At 63.7% G+C, this 18,455-nt stretch overlaps 1 protein-coding gene across 24 annotated transcripts in view; it reads left to right on the top strand.

Moving 5' to 3' along the window:
* The first annotated feature begins 511 nt into the window (after window positions 1-511).
* LOC102463425 (calcium/calmodulin-dependent protein kinase type II subunit beta) overlaps window positions 512-18,455 on the top strand; it is a 125,523-nt gene continuing 107,579 nt past the window's right edge. For 7 of the 24 annotated variants that reach the window (XM_075911117.1, XM_075911116.1, XM_075911098.1 and 4 more), the window contains exons 1-2: window positions 515-737; window positions 17,017-17,111. In XM_075911117.1, the coding sequence (XP_075767232.1) occupies window positions 673-737; window positions 17,017-17,111 (160 nt within the window). In that variant the 5' untranslated portion in view covers window positions 515-672. Of the gene's footprint in view, window positions 738-17,016; window positions 17,112-18,455 lie in introns of all 24 variants that reach the window. The other 17 variants (XM_075911108.1, XM_075911107.1, XM_075911109.1 and 14 more) reach the window with 6 other exon arrangements.

The following is an 18,455-nucleotide window of genomic DNA, read 5'->3' as shown; positions in this document are numbered from 1 at the left end:
GGTGGCTCTGGACGGGGCGAGGGCCTGGCATGGCAGAGGGGGTGGGGGGAGGCCAGGAGGGGCTGTGTCCACGGTGCCACCTCCTTAGCAAAGGTCCTGGCCCCTTGGCAGACCCCTGCCCCCGCCTGGGGCGGGCCCTGTCATTTCTGCCTGGCTGGCCACAATAAGGAACAGACGGGTCAGGCAAAACCCAGCCCATTCACCAGCTCCTCCCAACCTGCCCCCTCCCTGGCCAAGTGCCAAACGCCAAGGGGGGGAGGGAGCTGTCATCTTGGAGCGGGGCTCTGGGGCTGGCACGTAGGGGGCGGCGGGACCCTCGGGGGGGGGGTGCTCCGGGCCTGGGGGGCTCTTCGCATGGCCAGTTCCTTGCCTCCAAGGATGTGGGGCTGGCACCACCCCATGGCCCGGGTGCAGGGCGGCGCTGGGGGCAGTGGCCCTCCCTTGGCTGCGGGGTCCCCCCCGCGGGGTGCGGGGCGGGGGGCTGGTGCCCTTCCCCCGGCGGGGCGCGTGTGTGCGGGGCGGGGGGGGTCGCCGGGAGCCGGAGCCGCTCGCAGAGCGCCTCGGAGCGCAGCGGGCTGGGTGGCTCCTGCCCCCGCCCCTGCCAGCCCCTCCCTCCCCCGCTGCCAGGCGGAGCCGGAGCCCAGCTCAGTGCGGAGCGAAGCGGCAGCCGCGATGGCAACCACCGTGACCTGCACCCGCTTCACCGACGAGTACCAGCTGTACGAGGAAATTGGCAAGTAAGGAGCCGCGGCAGCGCCAGGGCGCACGGGGCCGGGGCGCGCGGGCCGGGGGGCTGCGCCCTGCGGGGCCGGGGTCACCCTCCCTTGCGGGCTTGGTGGGAGGAGCCGGAGGCTGCCCCCGGGTGCGGGGCACGGGGCGGCTTCCCGGGCGCGGAGGGGGCGCCCCACGGGGGCGGCTGGACGATGGGCGGGTGCCCCCCGCCGGGGGTTCCCCTGGCCCGGACCGCTGCTCTGGCTGCCCCCCCCCCCAGCCTGCCCCTTGCTATGTGCCGGGCTGCGCGGCAGACCGGGGGGCAGGGGCCCGGGCTCGCTTGCCCGCCTGGGCTCGCAGCCGTGACGCACGTTGCGGGAGGAATGGGAACCATCTGGAGAATGGCACCAGCCCTCCAGCGGGTCCTTGTGCCAGAAACCCGAGATCCCCCGCCCCGGGCTCGCCGCGTATTTATAGGCTCTTGCAGCCGCCGGTATTTTTAGGCAGCGGCTCCGGCCGGGCTCCCCCTTCCCCCACTGCGGTGGTTTTTCTGCCCGGCTCGGCGCAGCCCCGGGAACCGCCACCCCCCCGCCCCGCTCCTCAGTTGCATTTGGAAGCGCCCCCCCCCCCCCCGCTGATTTTTGGCTGGGGGGCTCTTGGTGATGCCCCGGGCCGGGGGAGGCTCCGCTCACCCTGGCACCCTGCCCCAGGCTGGCAGCGCTCCCCCCCCCCCGCCTACAGGTTGCTACTGCCCGGCTGGGCTGCCCCGCCTGTGCGCTCGGCCCGCGTCCTCGGCTCTCGTGCGCGGGGGAGCCCGGCTCGTCGGGGCGCAGCTCCGGGGATGCTCCCCCCGCCCCTCCCCTCCCCTCGGCGGCTGCTTCCATGTCCCCCCCGCCCCCCGGCTGCCGGAAGCGACGCGTCTTTCGGGGGGTCCCTTCGGGCGGCCTGGGTCTGGGAGCGGGGGCGCTCGGCGCTGGCCCGGACGCGGGGCCTCCGGGGTCTCCAGCTGAGCCGCGGATGCGGGGCGCCCCCGAAAACAGCCAATCCCGAGCAACCGGGGGGGGGGGGCTAAACTGCGGCTCCGGCAGCCCCCCCCCCCCCCCCCCCCGCCTGCCGGCTTCCCCGGGCACCGGCTCGCGGCCCCTTCCCTGCTTCTGCCGCTTGGGCTGCGGGGCGAGGCCTCTTGGCTCGGGGCCGGGCCGGGCCACGGCGCGACCTGCGCGTGGGGGGGGGGACGTGACCCCTCCCGGGGGTTCCCGCCCCGCTGCAGCCCGGCCGCTGGGTTTCCCCGCTCTCGGAGGCCCGGGCTGGCTGGGGAAGGGCTGGCCCGGGGGCTGCGTGTGTCGGGTCCCGGGGGTCTCGCTGCGCGCGGCTGGCGGGTTCCACTCCCCCGGAGTCCGCGCGTGGCCCGGAGAAAGGCTCGTCCATGCGGCTCAGGGCAGAGCCGACCCGCCCACGCCAGGCCGTGTCGGTTTCCAGGGGCGCCACCTCCCCCCGGAGCTCGGGCTGGTCCCTGCCCCGCGGGCCCCCCCCAGCAGGGATCCACTGGGCTGCCCCGCCCGGGGGCAGGGAACGTGACGAGCCTCGGGGTTTCAGCCAGCCCCCGAACTGGCCCAGGAGGGGAGGGAGACACCTCCATGCCCCTTAGGCTGCCCTGAGAGCAAACGACCGCCCCCCGTAGCCATCCAACGTATGGGGAAACTGAGGCACGCCAGGTTCCCAGAAGTACTGCCGCAAACTCCCACTTTGGCCCCGCGTGGCCAGTCGTGAGGTCGAAGCCGTGGGTGGGGGCTGCCTCCTGGGAATAGATCAGCAGTAGCTGCCAGGCTCCTGGGGGGGGGGGGCGAGGGGCTGGGCCCAGGCTGCTGGGGGATGGCTCAGCTCAGGGTTCCCTGGGGTCAGTGGAGCAGGACTTCCTTGGGGAGGTGCCTATGTCCCGCCCCCTGGGGTGGTGTCTCCCCGGGAGCCTGCTCCCTGGCCGCCCGGTGCACTGGGCTTTGAGCCCTTTCCTGGGCCACGGGCGGAGCTGCTCCTGCAGGAAGGCCTGTGGCACGGAGGGAGCCAGGGGCCTGGGCTGTTGGGTAGCCCCCAGGCCCCTGCCCCGAGGCAGCTCACCCAGTAAATCCCCATGGCCCCTCCCCCGCTGTCTCGCCGGCTGCGGAGCCGAGTGGAAATCGCTGAATAGACGGGGGTGACTTCCAGGAACCAGGCGCTGGGCAGGAGGGAGGGGCTGGAAGCCGCCAGGCTGCTGGGTCCTCTGCTTGGTCCAGGCCAGGGGCTTGGCTCCTGGGATGGGCCCTGTCCGCCTGCAGCCCTGCTCTGTGGAGGTGGGAACGGGCACTGCCAGGGTGGTGCAGAGCAGAAGCTGGGCTGGCCGGGGGCGCTCACGGGACCAGCGGCTCTGAGCCAGGCACACGGCAAGAGGCGGCCATTCGCTGCGCTCGCCACCCGCTTCACAGATGGGGAAACTGAGGCCAGGAGCAGGGAAATGACAGACCCAGGAGGCTGGTGGCAGGACCAGTCCCCAGCTCCGTGGAGTCCCAGCTGAGTTGCTCTAGGCACTAGGCCACACTGCCTTTCTGGCATGGAGGGGGCTGGGGCAGCTGCACCCAGCTGGCCTCTTGGGCCCTTGTGGCGACGGCTCACACTGCCCCCCAGAAACCGAGGTGTGAGAAGGTCTGTGGCAATGCCCGGGAGGTGCCCATGGAGAGGGGGTGCGGCGCTGCCAGCTGAGTGCCCCATCACGTCAATGGGCAGGCGCAAGGCCAGGTATGGTGAGGACAGACAGGCTCAGCATGGGTGCAGCAGAACCAGGAGGCGGCCGGAGGTTTGGAGAGAGGCGGCGAGGGGACTGTTGTGGTGCAGCTGTTGTTCCGGGCTCTCTAGCATCGTCCCCAGGGGATCTCAGTCCTTAGATGCTCAGTAGCCTTTTGCAGACGGGAAACAGAGGCACCGAGTGACCTGTCTGTGGCCACCCGGCAGCCAATAGCAAAGCTGGGTATAGAAACGGTGTCTGCCAAGGCCCATTCGGCTGCTCTATCCGCTAGGCAACACTGCCTCCCGTCCTACCTTTGGGGCAAAGGCGGGTGGCAGAGCCAGCGCATGGTGCAACACACTGGTTTAGAGAGAGCGGATGCACCTCCCTTTACCCTTCACCCTAACCCATGGACAAGGGCCGGGGAGTGGGGCTAAGGGGCAGCTGGCTGAGACCAGGAAGGACAAGTGTCACATCAGTGGAACTCACTGCTGGAAGATGTGGCCGCCGCAGGCATTCGGGGGCGTTTGCCAGAGGCCTGCAGGTTTGCTGGACGGAGAGCTCGCTGCGGCTCAGTCACAGGCATTAGTAGCCTGGGCTGAAGGAAAGGGGTCTCCCCTGGCTCCCCCGCTGAGCCAGTCTGGAGGGGAATGCCCGCACGGGCAGGCTTTTCCAGCACTGGGGGAGGGGGGTGCCCACAGCTGGCACTGAGCAGGGGCTGAGACAGGAGGGGGGCACCTTGGCTGATCTGGCTTGGCAGCGCCTGTGGGCTGTGAACTGTGGGCAGCCGACGAGCCTCAAACCCTCTGGTTAATCAGCGCCCCAGCCCTGGGTGCTGACGCACGCCCAGAGCCTGGCAACCCGGGCTCCTCTGGGCCCTGGCACCTGTTCACCAGCCACGCCCCCCGTATCCTAGGCCCCGGGCTACAGTGCCAGTCAGGCCGGCTGGGAGGTGCCAGCCTCCCTCTCCGCCAGCTCCGGAGCAGGTGGCTGCTCCAGTCACCCTCCCGGTGCATCCGCCCTCCCTGTCTGTGGGTCCCTGCCTGGCCTCTGGCGGGGCTGCCGCGGCTCCAGGCTCAGCTCCGGGCTCCGCTCCAGGCTCGGGGAGGGGGTTTAAGGCTCGGTCGCCAGGCGGCTGGGAAGGAGCAAGGCAGCCGGCCCAGCCATGGGGGTGGGAAGCGCTCGGTGCCTGTCTGGGCAGGGCCTCTGGGGATGACAGCATGGGGGGCACTGGGGTAGGGCCTGGGGCCAGCAGCAGGTGACGTGCGACGGGGCCGGGCAGCCAGAGAGCCGGGGGCTCGGTGGGTCCTGGGGGACAGCCGAATTGCCAGGCTGCAGGGAGCAGCGAATTTGAGCCCGGGCGCTGTGGTGCGGCCCATGCTGGGGTGGGCCAGGAGTCGCGGGGGGCCGTGCCTGCGGGGGGCACCCAGCCCCTGCCCAGCAGAGCATCTGTGGCCTGGGCAGGGGGCAAACAAGCCAGACCTGCTGGAGCAGCCGGGAACCGTCAACCCCCTCCCCTGCCAATCTGCTCCTTGCATCGGCCTCGTGGGCTGTGTGCCTGGGACGGGGCATCTCGCGCCCTGTGCCCCTGGCATGCCAGCTGGGTGGGCAGCACCAGAACCTCTTCCTTCCCCAGCACCCCCGGGCACAGGCCGGCTCTGGAATGATGGGGGGGGGCTACCACGTTCTCCCTTTTCCGTCCTGCTCTGGCTGCAGAGGCGGCCCTGGCCCAGCTGCGGTGCCCAGCCCCTCCGTGCCCACGAGCCGGGCTGCTCCGGCTGTTCCGAGATTGCGGCTGGCTCTGGAGGCTGGTTTGAGACAAACCCCCTCGCGCTGCCGGGAGGAACGGCTTACCCCTGCCCCCCTGCCCAGGGCTCCCCCTCCCCGCCCCCGCTCGCTTCCTCACCCCCTGCAGCAATCCTCAATGCGGGGCACCCGGCGTTTCCATGGCAACCGACTGCGCTGGCAAAAGCAGGCTCCTGACAGCGCCGGCTGCTCCTCGGCTCCGTTCCTGCCCCGGCTCTGGCTCTGGCTCTGGCTTGCCGGGTTTGCTAACGCAGCCAGCCCAGGGCACTGTGCTCCTCGCTCCCCACCTCGCTGCTTGGCTCTGACAGCACAGGCCCCGGCCACGGGAAATCTCCCCCCACTGCTAGCAGTACAGAGACCATGACACACAGGGGCACTAATAAAGTAGCTGGCTCTCTGCAGGAGGAGGCGCTGCCCCGGGTTGTCACCAGGCTTGTCAATTGTGACCCTTCCCCCAGTGTTTTGTGTCCCAGGGCCCTGCCTTCCTCAGCGCTGGCACCGTGCGTGCTCCGACTCCGTGCCTGCGGCGAGGCGAGCGCCCTTCTCCCGCTGTCCAGAGGGGCAGCTGGGATGGCAGAGCAGGGCTGGGCTGGGCAGGGGGTGTCCAGGCTGGTCTCCATGACTGGCTGCCTGCCCCTCTCTGGTGCCAGGCCCCCAGGGCGCGCCGGTGGGACTGGTTCTGAGCTCGCGGGAGCCGGAAGAACCGGCACCATCTTTGCAGCGGGTGGGGCAGAGGTGCCAGTGGGGGCAGAGGGGGGACGTGCTCGCCAGACGGGCCCTTTCCTGCTGCTCTGGGGCTTGGGATCTGTGGGAGCGGGGGAGGGAGGGCTGCCCCACATCTGCCTTGCAGGAGCTGCTCCAGGGGATCGCCCTGTGGGCACTGGGGGCAGGGAGACCTGCGCTGAGCCAGAGCCCCGGCCGTGGGCCCTTTCCCCCCAAAGGGCCAGATCTTGCCCCCGCCAGGGGGCTGCTGTTGGCCGTGGCGGTGGCCGGGCCGCCGGGTTGCGGTTCGCTCTGGGCTCCTCTCCTGTTTTCTTCTCCTCCCTGCGGGACGGGGGTGTCGGGGCTGGGTTTGTGCAGCGCCTGGCGCGATGCGGGCCCTGCTCCGAGGCTGGCATGCCTAAGCGCTACTGAGGCAGTAAGGCGCCCTGGGCGATAGTTTACTGGTGGGGGGATCAGCTTTGGGGGGGATTCCGTCCATGGGGGGAGCAGCAGGACTGGGGGGAGCAAGCCCAGGATCTGCTGCTGGGCCCCGGAGCGGGGAAGGGCAGAGAGGGAGGGCGGCCCCGTGCCCTGGCCCTGGGGGCAGTTCCCTGGCTGGACCCGCATGGACTCGCTGGGGGCCAGTCACTGAGGCCAGGGGTTTGCAGGTGTCGGGCGGAGGCGTGGAATTGACCCTCCGTGGGACTGAGGCCACTAAGTGCCTAACTCCCTTTGGCAATGAGCGGTAGGCCTCTAAACCCGTTAGGTGTCATGACACTGCGCTCAGCAATGTCTGGAAACCTTCATAACCCTGGGCCTTGGGTCTCCCCTGACTCCAGGGGGAACAACCACCCGGCCGGCAGTCGCGTGATGATCCCGACGGCAGGGCCGGGGCTGGCTCCGGAGGGCGAGGGGGCTCTGGGGCAGGCCCCTGTGCACCCGAAGGGAATTGCAGCCTGTCCCATCCCCCCAACCCACAGGGGGCCCAGCCCCCGCCCCTCCCCTGCAGCCGGGCCCAGCCCCTGCCTAGCGCAGAGGAGGCGGGGGGGGGGGGGGGGTGCCTGAGCCGGGCAGGCGGATCGAGGCGAGGGAGGGCGATGCCTGTGAGGCCTGGCACCCACGCCCTGTGCCAGGCAGGGGCCGGGCCTCCCCGTGGGTCTCACGCCGCGGGTCCAGGCGCGTATGGCGAGCGCCACAGCTGCTCATTAGACAGCGCTCCCTAGTGCCTGCTGCAGTGTAGATGGGACCCCGCCCCATCTTCTAGCCTGGACACTCAGCCCCCATCCCACCCCTGGAGACCCAGCCTGGGTCAGGCCAGGGTCCCGTGCCATGGAACCCGGGTGCCGGGTCTCTCTCTGGCCCCCTCTGGCCTGGCCTGACCCCCAGGGCACCTGGCTGATCTCCCCCCAATCCTACCTCTCGCCCCAAGCAGCCACGGGCCCAGCACAGACGGGAGGGAGCCCTTGAGGAAGGATGGTTCAGTGGTTAGAGCACGGTCCTCTCCCTGCTCTGCTACATACGTCCAGTGTGACCTTGGGTGGGTCTCAGGCTGTACGATGGGCGATGCTCCGGGGCAGCAGGTGGATAGTGAGCACAGAGGGAGCCCCTCCCTCGCCGCCCCCAGCCGCACGCCCCACGGCAAGAAGGGCCGCTCTGAGCACAGGCCCCTCCTGAAGCCAAGGCCCTGGGAACCCGCCGACGGCCTTTCTCGGGCTGCTCCGCTCGCTTGGGACACGGGGCCCCGTGGGGAGACTGGGCTGGGGGGCAGGTGGCCTGGCAGGGCTGGATCTGCGCGGGGCTCGGTCCGGCTGCCCCTCCCGGCTGCGTGGAGGCTGGCAGGGCACTAGGGCGAGGAGCGCCCGCACGGTGCCAGCGGGGCGAGGAGCCCCGGGATTCCTGCGCCTGGGCAGCCTGTGGCTGAAGGCGCCGCTCACTGCTTGGCGGGCGTTTGAGCCCCTGACCGCTGGAGCAGGCTGGGCCTGCAGAGAGAGTGAACCTGAGCCGGGGTCTGGAGCTGGGAATGGCTCCGGAGGTCCCCGCATCCTGGCCAGGCCTCGCCTCGGCCGGGTGAGGGGGAGGGTGCCCACCCCTGCTTGGCATCTGGGGCCCCTCTTCCTTGACACCTCGCTCCCCGAGGAAAGGCTCGGAGGGCGGTAACTCGGGGGCTTGCCCCCCCCCACGGTGCCCAGAGGGGTCCAGCGGGAAGTTCTCCCTCCAGTCACTGTTGGGTGTTTGTACAGCGCCTGACCCACGCCGGGCGCTCGAGGCACTGCCAGACAATAAGTAAGGGATGGGGGGGCGGGACGCTGGGTGAACAGGCACCTGCCTTCGCTCCATGGCTCTGAGCCCCCAGCGAGTCATTTCACCGCCCTGCCAGGCTCGCTAGCTGTGGACTGGGGCAGGCAGGGGCCTGGCGGGTCCGTCTCCATCGCTTCCCAGCATGACACGGGTGCCCCTACCCAAGCTGCACCTAGAGACCGGCCCCACCTGCCTCCCCCTTCACCTCCCTCCTTTGGTTCGACCCTTCCCAGGCAGCGGCTGCAGCCGGATCAGTCAAAACCTGTCACCTGCCCAGGACCGAGCTAAACTGGGAGGCGGGGTCCCCCCCAAAACTGACATTTTTTTGCTAGAAAAATCCAGACTCAGGTCGACTGACCAACATTGTGAATTTGTGTCATTTGGCAAGAGAGAGATCTCGGAGTCACTGTGGAGAACTAGTTCTCTGCAAACATCCCTCCGTGGGCAGCGCCGTCAGCAAGGCAAACCCAACGCTGGGAGTCATTAATAAAGGGAGAGAGAATGAGGCAGAGAGCATCTTATTGCCTCTGTATAAAACCATGGGACGCCCACATCTAGAATGCTGTGTGCAGATGTGGTCGCCACATCTCAAAAAAGATCTCTTGGCATTGGAAAAAGTTCAGAAACAGGCAACAAAAATGACGAGGGGGTTGGAACGGGTCCCATCTGAAGAGAGATTAAAAAGACTTGGAGTTTTCAGCTTAGAGAAGAGGAGACTAAGGGGGGATATGTGAGAGGTCTATAAAATCATGACTGGTGTGGAGAAAGTGAATAAGGAAAAGTTATTTACTTATTCCCACAATGTAAGAACTAGGGGTCACTAAATGAAATGAATAGGCAGCAGGTTTAAAACAAACAAAAGGAAGTTTTTCTTCACCCAGCGCACAGTTAACCCGTGGAACTCCTTGCCAGAGGATGTGGTGAAGGCTAGGACTTTAATAGGGTTCAGAAAAGAGCTAGATAGATTCATGGAGGTTTTGTCCATCAGTGGCTATTAGCCGGGATGGGTAGGAATGGGGTCCCTAGCCTCTGTTTCTCTGGAGGTAGGTGACAGGAGAGGGATCACTTGATGATTTCCTGTTGTGTTCTCTCCGTCTGGGGCACCTGGCATTGGCCGCTGTGGGCAGACAGGACACTGGGGTAGAGGGACCGTTGGTCTGACCCAGCCTGGCTGTTCTTATGTTCCTATTGTTTCAATTGTGGGGGACCCTCCCCCCCAGCCTGAAATGTTTTACTTTGAGATTTTCCTTGGGAAATGACCTCTCCTGGGTTTTTTTAAACAAGGCCAAAGAGAGCTCAGCACTGGAACAAAATAGTTTGTTCCCCCCTGAAATTATTAATTTGCTTTTGGCTGGAAATTCTGGCAAATTTCGGTTTTGGGTTGACCCCAAAATGATTTTTTCACCCTAATTTTTTTCCAGAATTTCCAGCAAACTGAAGAGTCCCTGGGTGGCCCAGCTCTGGGTGTGGGTGTGATGCACCAGGCCAGGCTGGAGTCAAAAGTCCACCTGTGGGGCCAGCGACAGGTTCCTGTGCTCAGCCCTGCGAGATGAGAACTGGGTTCCTTTCCCAGCCCTCATGTCCCCCGCCAAGAGCTCGTGAATCTCGGGCGGTGGAGCTCACCCTTGTGGGAGCTGTGGCTCTGGAAGATGCAGCCATCTCTGGGCAGTAGCTGGGCTGGGGAGAGGCGGTGGAGTGTGACGGAGTGCTGAGAGCTAACAGCCGTTCCAGCACTCCGGTCACTTAAGCTCTGATTAGTTTCCCCTAGAGAAGACTTGCGGAGGAATGGCGAATACTTAATGACCTAATCAGAGTGTGGGCTGGCTGCTCGTCCTATCAGCAGGGAGGGGTGGCTAGAAAGCCCAGGAAGGACGCGGAGCAAGGAGAAGGGTAGCGGAGCTGGGGGAGAAAGGGCTGCGGCTTGAGGGATGCTGGAGGCGGAGGCTGCGCCCAGGGACTGGTGGGGGAAAGTGGAACCCGAAACAAAGGCTCCTGGGGTTGATTGTTGTGAGGCGCCTGGCGCAGGGCGCATGGGCTGGCTGAATCCCCTTCCCGGGCTGTGTGGGGCCAGCACGTGCTGGGTGGAGCTGTGGCTGATTTATTACTGCTGCCCGTAGCCACGTGGCAATGCGGCCACCTCTGGGGGGGAGGCTAGCAGCCCACACAGCGATGAACGTGGCGGTGGGGAGAACTCTGCCGGGCTAGGAGGGCCGTACCGCCCGCCCAGAGCAGCTGGCTTTTCTTAGGGGGTCCTCCCAGCTGGTCCCCGGGCAGAGCGAGAAATCCGAGAGCGAGGGGCGCGAAGGTTTTCCCCTGAGCGCAGGCTGGGGCGCGGGGGGCTCAGGGCTCGGCTGGTGCCTGCCTTGCCAGGGGCAATCCCCCTGCTGCCGCTCCCTGGCGGCACTTTCTAGACCCGTCCTTGCCCCTCGTGGCCTGAGCTGCCCACGTCGGATGCTAAGAACCAGCAGGTAACGAGTAGCCCCCCCACCCGCCGCCGCCGCCAGCTGCTTTTCCTGATCCAGACCAACCCTGGCAAATCCGGCATTAGCCAGTTTGGAAGTTCAGCACCTTTCGGGGGTGGGGGGAGCAAGCTACCGAAACCCCAGCCAGGCGGCGGGAGCAGGGCCAGAGCCGAGCGCTCTCCCCGCACCTGGCTGCCCCGTGGGCAGGGAGGGGCCCTTTCCTGGCTGGGAATTCATAAGCGGGAGGGAAACGCGGCTCTAAAAGCTTTTGGGAAAGGCAGCTAAACCGAACCGGGCCTGGCCCAGCAGCGACGCCTCCGGCACCGTCCACACGATGTGCAAGAGACAAAAGGGCCCCGTCTGCAAAGTGACCCAGGAGCCTAACTCCTGCTCTCAGAAACCATTGGGGTCCGTCTTGTGACGTAGTGGGGGGGGGGCTGTCTGCTCTGCTACCCTGCGTTCCCACCTGGCTGTGCTGTGAGGTGCGATTCCTACGGACTCAGCCACGTGGGGATTGGCCCAGACACCCAGTCCCAGCCTGAGCGGAGAACAAGGCTCTTCCCCGGGGAGAGACAAAGGGAGGAACATCAGAACATCAGAGCGGCCAGGCTGGGTCAGACCAAAGGTCCCTCCAGCCCAGTGTCCTGTCTGCCCACAGTGGCCAATGCCCGGTGCCCCAGAGGGAGTGAACTGAACAGGGAATGATCAAGCATCTCTCTCCTGCCATCCATCTCCAACCTCTGACAAACAGAGGCCAGAGACACCATTCCTCACCCATCCTGGCTAACAGCCATTTATGGACTTAACCTGCATGAATGTATCTAGTTCTCTTTTAAACCCTGTTCAAGTCCTAACCTTCACAACCTCCTCAGGCAAGGAGTTCCACAGGTTGACTGTGCGCTGTGTGAAGAAAAACTTCCTTTTATTTATTTTAAACCTGGTGCCCATTAATTTCATTTGGTGACCTCTAGTTCTTATATTATAGGAACAAGTAAATAACTTTTCCTTATTCACTTTCTCCACACCAGTCATGATTTTATAGACCTCTAACCTATCCCCCCTCAGTCTCCTCTCTTCCAAGCTGAAAAGTCCCGGTCTCTTTAATCTCTCCTCATATGGGACCCGTTCCAAACCTCTCAGCATTTTAGTTGCCCTTCTCTGAACCTTTTCCAATGCCAAGAGATCTTTTTTGAGAGGCGACCACGTCTGTACGCAGGATTCAAGATGTGGGCATCCCATGGATTTATACAGAGGCAATAAGATATTCTCTGTTATTCTCTCTCTTTTTTAATGACTCCTAACATCCTGTTTGTTTTTTTGCTGCCGCTGCGCACTGCGTGGACGTCTTCAGAGAACGATCCACGATGATGCCAAGATCTTTCCTGATTAGTTGTAGCTAAATTAGCCCCCATCATACTGTACGTATAGTTGGGTTATTGTTTCCAATGTGCGTTACTTTACACTTATCCACATTCAATTTCATTTGCCATTTTGTTGCCCTGTCACTAAGGGTATGTCTACACTACAATGTTAGTTCGAACTAACTTTCGTAGGCGCTACACTAGCGCTCCGCTAGTTCGAATTTAAATCGAACTAGCGGAGCGCTTAGTTCGAACTAGGTAAACCTCATTTTACGAGGATTAAGCCTAGTTCGAACTTACTAGTTCGAATTAAGGGGTGTGTAGCCCCTTAATTCGAACTAGTGGGAGGCTAGCCCTCCCCAGCTTTCCCTGGTGGCCACTCTGGCCAACACCAGGGAAACTCGTCTGCCCCCCTCCCAGCCCCGGACCCCTTAAAGGGGCACGGGCTGGCTACAGTGCCCGTGCCAGGTGCAAGCCTGCCAGCACCCAGCCAGCAGACCCTGCACCTGACACGGCACAGAGCCACCCACCCGATGTCCCCCAGCCCTCCCCCTCTTCCCGGGACCAGGCTGGCGGCTCCCGGGAGCTTGCCCGGGACTGCAAGAGGCAGGCACCTTCCTGGGCTAGTGCAGACATCGTGGACCTTGTCCACGATCTTCGCACTAGGCACAGGAAAGTGGCCGTCTAGGGCAGGAGAGCTGCCAGCCTGGCCACCCAGGAGCAGGTGTGCAAGAGAGTCAAGGGGGTCCACTGAGACCCCCGACCCTGAGCCCTGAGCTTACAATGGCCGTACTGGGTCAGACCAAAGGTCCATCTAGCCCAGTAGCCTGTCTGCCGACAGCGGCCAACCCTAGGGACCCTGGATGGGATGGACCGAAGACAGTGACCAAGCCATTTGTCTCGTGCCATCCCTCTCCAGCCTTCCACAAACTTTGGGCAGGGACACCACTCCTACCCCCTGGCTAAGACTACTCCATGGACCCAACCTCCATGACTTGATCTCACTTCCCTTTAAACTCTGTTCTAGTTGTAGCCTTCACAGCCACCTGCAGCAAGGAGTTCCACAGGTTGACTATTTGCTTTGTGAAGAACAACTTTCTCTTACTAGTTTGAAGCCTGCTACCCATTCCTTTCCTTTGGTGTCCTCTAGTCCTTCTTTATGGGAACTAATGAAGAACTTTTCTGTATGCATCCTCTCCACCCAACCCCTGCTTTTAGAGACCTCTATCCTGTCCCCCCTCCATCTCCTCTTTTCTAAGCTGAACAGTCCCAGTCTCTGTAGCCTCTCTTCATCTGGGACCTGTTCCCAACCCCTGATCATTTTAGTTGCCCTCCCCTCTCCCAGCCTTTCTCTTCCCCTCTCCCACCTCCTTTTCCCAGTCTCCCCCAGTTTTGTTCAATAAAGACAGAGTCAATGTTGGAAGAAACGTTATCTTTATTTTGTACATCAAGAAGAGGGGCTAGGGAAGGGTAAGTGGAAGGAGGTGAGGGAGGCATGGGGCACGAGCCCCCTGATGGGGAGGACTGGGCTGGCTCAGTGGACTTCTGGGGGAGGAAGCTCTCCTGCAGCCCCCCAATTGCCCGCTTTCCCCAGATGGAAGCCTGCGGCAAGTGCAGCCAGTCTGATGGCCGAGTGGTGTGATGTGCCCACTGTGGGTAGTCCGGGCAATCCAAGTCAGGACTGCTTTGCAAGCGGGGCACCCCTGAGAACTGTCTGTCCGGGGTGGGGGTCAGGTCCCTTTAAGCACAGCCCTCGGCTGGCCTGAGACAGCAGCTCCACGCTCTAAGTCCTCCTCTGATGTCCTGCCGGCACTGCTTCCGGCCAGCCTTAACCCCGGTTTAGGGTCCACTCTGTGTGGACATGCTAGTTCGAATTAGCAAAATGCTAATTCGAACTAGTTTTTTAGTCTGGATCTGTTAGTTCGAATTAGCTTAGTTCGAATTAATTAATTCGAACTAAGTTAATTCGAACTAACGTTGTAGTGTAGACGTACCCTTAGTTTGGTGAGATCCTTTTTAAGTTCTTCACAGTCTGCTTTGGTCTTAACTATCTTAAGCAGTTTGGTATCGTCTGCAAACTTTACCACCTCACTGCTTACCCCTTTCTCCAGATCATTTATGAATAAGTTGAACAGGATTGGTCCCAGGACTGACCCTTGGAGGACACCACTAGTTACATCTCTCCAGTCTGAAAATTTACCATTTATTCCTAACCTTTGTTTCCTGTCTTTTAACCAGTTCTCAGTCGATGAAAGGACCTTCCCTCTTATCCCATGACAATGTAATTTACGTAAGAGCCTTTGGTGAGAGACCTTGTCGAAGGGTTTCTGGAAATCTAAGTACAGGCAGTCCCCGGGTTACGTACAAGATAGGGACTGTAGGTTTGTTCTTAAGTTGAATTTGTATGTAAATCGGAACTGGCTCCAGATTCAGCCGCTGCTGAAACTGATCAGAGGCTGACTACAGGAAGCTCTGCCCCCGGCTTCCTGGAATCAGCCGCTGATCAGTTTCAACAGCGGCTGAATCTGGACTCCTGGGACAGAACAGCTGGGGCACTGCCGGGTAGGTCCCCGCAGGACCAACCCGGCAGCACCCCAGCTGCTCTACCCCAGGCGTCCCGCAACAAAAGCCTGGTCTGCTGGGGGGGGGGGGTGTGCACTAGCTGCGCCCCCTCCCCCCCAGGAGACCAGGGAGACCCGAGCAAAGCCGCGGAGGCGCAGAGGTCCCGCCGCCTGTGCGGCTTTGCTCGGGTCTCCCTGCTGTGCTGGGGAACCCCCCCCCCCCAGCACACCAGGGAGACCTGGAGCAGCTTTTCTCGCCCCGGAGGACGCGGTGGCGGGACCGCTGCGCTCTGGGTGGTCCCTCCGCCCGCGAGCTCCGGGGCGAGAAAAGCCCCGTTCGTAAGTGCGGATCCGACATAAGTCGGATCCGCGTAAGTCGGGGACTGCCCGTACACTATATCCACTAGATTCCCTTTGTCCACATGTTTGTTGACCCCCTTCCAATAACTAATAGATTAGTAAGGCAGGATTTCCCTTTGCAGAAACCATGTTGCCTTTTGCCCAACAAATTATGTTCTTCTATGTGTCTGACGATTTTATTCTTTACTGTTATTTCAGCTAATTTCCTGGCTGGGGGGCAGGGCCTGGGAGCTGGGCAGTGTTCGCTGGGGGAAGCAGGAAGAAAACAGACTAAGTCCAAGATGGGGGGAGGGGGCGTTCAGGGGCCTGTGAACCCCTTCCCCCCGAGAGGAGCAGGCTCTGCCCTGGCGCCTGTGTCCGCATGAGCCGGTGCTGTGTTGTATCTCGGAGAAGCAGGAACCCTGCTCTACTGGCTGGCGGAGAGTCACCTCTGGCTGCGGACGGGGTGCAGGGTCGGGGGCGCCCCGCTGTACTGCAGTTAAAAGCCCCACGACTGGCCTGGGCCAGCCCCAGCTCAGGGGCTGTTGAATTGGTGCCTAGACGCTGGGGCCGGAGCCAGGGCTCTCGGACCCTGCGAGTGGCCGGCAGTTGGGAGGGTGAAACAGCCGCTGAGCCTTGGGAGCCCCAGAGACGCCCCGGGAGCCCTCACTCTGGGGGGTGCAGGCAGCTGCGGGCGCTGGGGCCTGAGCGGGAAAGATACAGAGGGGCACCTAGTGAGAGACCAGAGTGCCTCAGCAGGTGAGGTGCCTAAACCCCATGGGACACAGTGCTGAGGTGCACCGACAGCGCTGCCCTGCATCTAAACACCTTGGACAGTCTGGCCCCAGGCCGCTGCTGAATACAGGGCCAAAGTGTCTCAGTCGCTTCAGGTGCTTTAGAACATTTCTGCCCCGGGTGCCGACAGCCGGAGCGCTCGGCTCCTGCCGCTGTCTCTGCAGGCTGCGCTGGGCCTGCGACCCCCTACCCGCCCGTCTGCGCCTTGCGGCAGGTCCCGGCGGCATCCAGGGTGCCGTGCAGCACCGAGCGCAGCAGCAGCTCATGGCAGGTTGCCCTGAAAGGAGCCGGGGGCTGCGGGGGAGCTGCGGGGAGGGGGGGGCTGCTCTGGTAGGGGCTGCTGGGCTGCAGCAGTGTGTGTGTGTGGGGGGGGGGGTTGGCTTTGCAGATGCTGCCGCGTCCTGTGCTGGCTGCTGCGTGGGGGAGCCAGGCTCAGGCGCAGATTATGGTGGGGCCACAGTGGGGCAGGGAGGGAGGAAGACAGGCTGGGGGTGCACCCCCTAGCTGCATTGCACTTGGGCGGCCACCCAGGAGAGAGTCAGGTGCTGCCCAGTTGATTCGCAGGGCGCCCACAGCCGGCAGCAGGTGTTTCTATTGGTGGTGCACATCTGCCCACGGCTCAGTGCACAGAACAAAATGTATTCTGCACATGGATGCAAAAGATTAAAGGGAACATTGGCTGCGGGAGGGTGAGTCGTGCTGAGCTGCATCACGGGGAGCTGAGGGACTTGGCTTGGGCCAGGACGGATGGGCGTTTGGGGGCGATATGCTAATGTTCATTTTTTTGCAATGCATTGTGGACTGGCTCCTCCCTTTCCCCCATCCATGGGAAAGACTCCGCCCCCTGTGCAGGGAGAGGCTCCGCCCCTTCAGACCCTGCATGAAGGGATCCCCTGACAACATGCAGGTCCTGGGTCACCCCACAAAACGGAACCCCCCCCACAATGTGCCCTGCGAAGCCGGCAACCCCACTCTTCCATGGCTCCTGGCCCCGCTACAGCCCGACTCCCCAGCAGAGGGGCCGGGGGACCAGCCCGTCGGGGAGCCGGGTCCCAGGCGTGTCTGTCTGTGCTGGTGGCACCGTCGCGTAGCCAGCGGGAAGCAGCCGCCGGGCCGCACCTGGCTCCCGGTCGCTGCGCGGCTCCATGCCGGCCCGGCGGCGGCTGAGGGAGGTGCAGCTGCGGAGTTTGGGAAGTTATTTTCTCTCTCTCTCTCCCTCTCTTTAGGGGGGCTTTCTCGGTCGTGCGACGCTGCGTCAAACTCTGCACCGGCCATGAGTACGCCGCCAAGATCATCAACACCAAGAAACTCTCCGCCAGAGGTAGGCTCCGCGCGGCTCCCTGGCCTGGGAAATCCGCCGTCCTCCCCCCATCGCCGGCAGCCGCGGCGGGGCCAGGGGGACCCCTCGCAGGCCGTTTGCTGGGGCGCCCGCGGGGTGTGAGCTTTGCGGCCCGGTGACCCCGTTGTCTGCCTGCCTGCGCCCAGCCCAGCCTCCGGGTTGTGTGCGCGTCTGGGTCGCGGCCCCGGTGTGGGAGACACCGGCTCGTGCACCGATTCCATGGTGCGACCGCTGAGATGCAGTCGGGGCGTGGGGCCGGCGGCGTTTCGGGAGGCAGCGAATCACATGCCAGTCTCTCCAGCCAGTTGAGTTATCGCCAAGCCCAGGGGAGAAGGGGGCTCTGACCCCCGCAGCCCCCTTGCTGTGCTCGGGAGACGTGGGACGTTCCACAGCGGAAGCAGCTTTCACTTCTCAAAGGTGTCGGCGGTGCCAGCGGGCGGCGGGGCGACAGACTCTGGGCGACTTGGACTCTCTGCTCCCGCCTCCCCCTTCCCATCTGTGCAATGGGCGTAATTCTGGGGGCGGGGGGAGTGGAGGACAATGCATTGCAGACCGTGCGCTGCGCAGGACGTACCCGAGATCCCGTTTCCCGTGGCATGGCGTGGCCTGCCGTGGCTCGCTCAGCCTGGTCATTTTCACCCGGCTTCCTACCCCGTCTGGACTTCCCAGCCATCTCCGTGGCTGCAGACTGGGAGGTTAACAGCCGCTGGTGGGCAGGGGCTGTGCTGCGTGACACGTTTCCGGAATCCAGGCATGGAAAGGTACCGGCCCAGCGAGGCTCCCTGTGGTCCCACGTTCGCTGCGGGGGGCGTGCCCCTGTGTGGGGCCCAATCCTGAGCAAAGCTGGGCCTCTCCAGGGGGTGACTGGGACCGGCAGGGGGTGAGGGCCACGTGGCTGAGAATCTGCCGTTGCAGGCTGCGGCGGGGTGGGGACGCTGTTGGCCTCTTAGAGCCGTGGGCGTCTTTTGCGCTTGCTGGTGTTTGTGGTGCCTGTCTGGAAGCTGCAGAAATTCCAGCCATTCGCTGAGCGTTGCTCGCCTCTTCGCGGCTTTCTGTCCCCCCCCAGGTATTCCCCTGACCGGGCCCCGGGCTATTAACCCTGTTTTACAAGTGGGAAGCGGAGGCATGGAGAGGCTAAGTGACCTGCCAGAGGTGTCACAGGAATGATGTGGCAGGGCAGGGAATCAACTCTTGGTCTTCCAGCTGCCAGGCCCCCTTCCTAGCCACTGGGTTAGCCTGGCTCTTGTTTTAGGAGCTGAAATTAGCGCGGCGTTCACTCTTTGGAGGGCGGTGCTGCCTCCATGCTATGGGCACAGCTCCAGCAGC

The sequence above is a fragment of the Pelodiscus sinensis genome, chromosome 28, assembly GCF_049634645.1.
Source record: "Pelodiscus sinensis isolate JC-2024 chromosome 28, ASM4963464v1, whole genome shotgun sequence".
NCBI lineage: Eukaryota > Metazoa > Chordata > Testudines > Trionychidae > Pelodiscus > Pelodiscus sinensis.
Note: the sequence above shows the minus strand (reverse complement) of the source record. Positions and strands in the feature narration are given on the sequence as shown.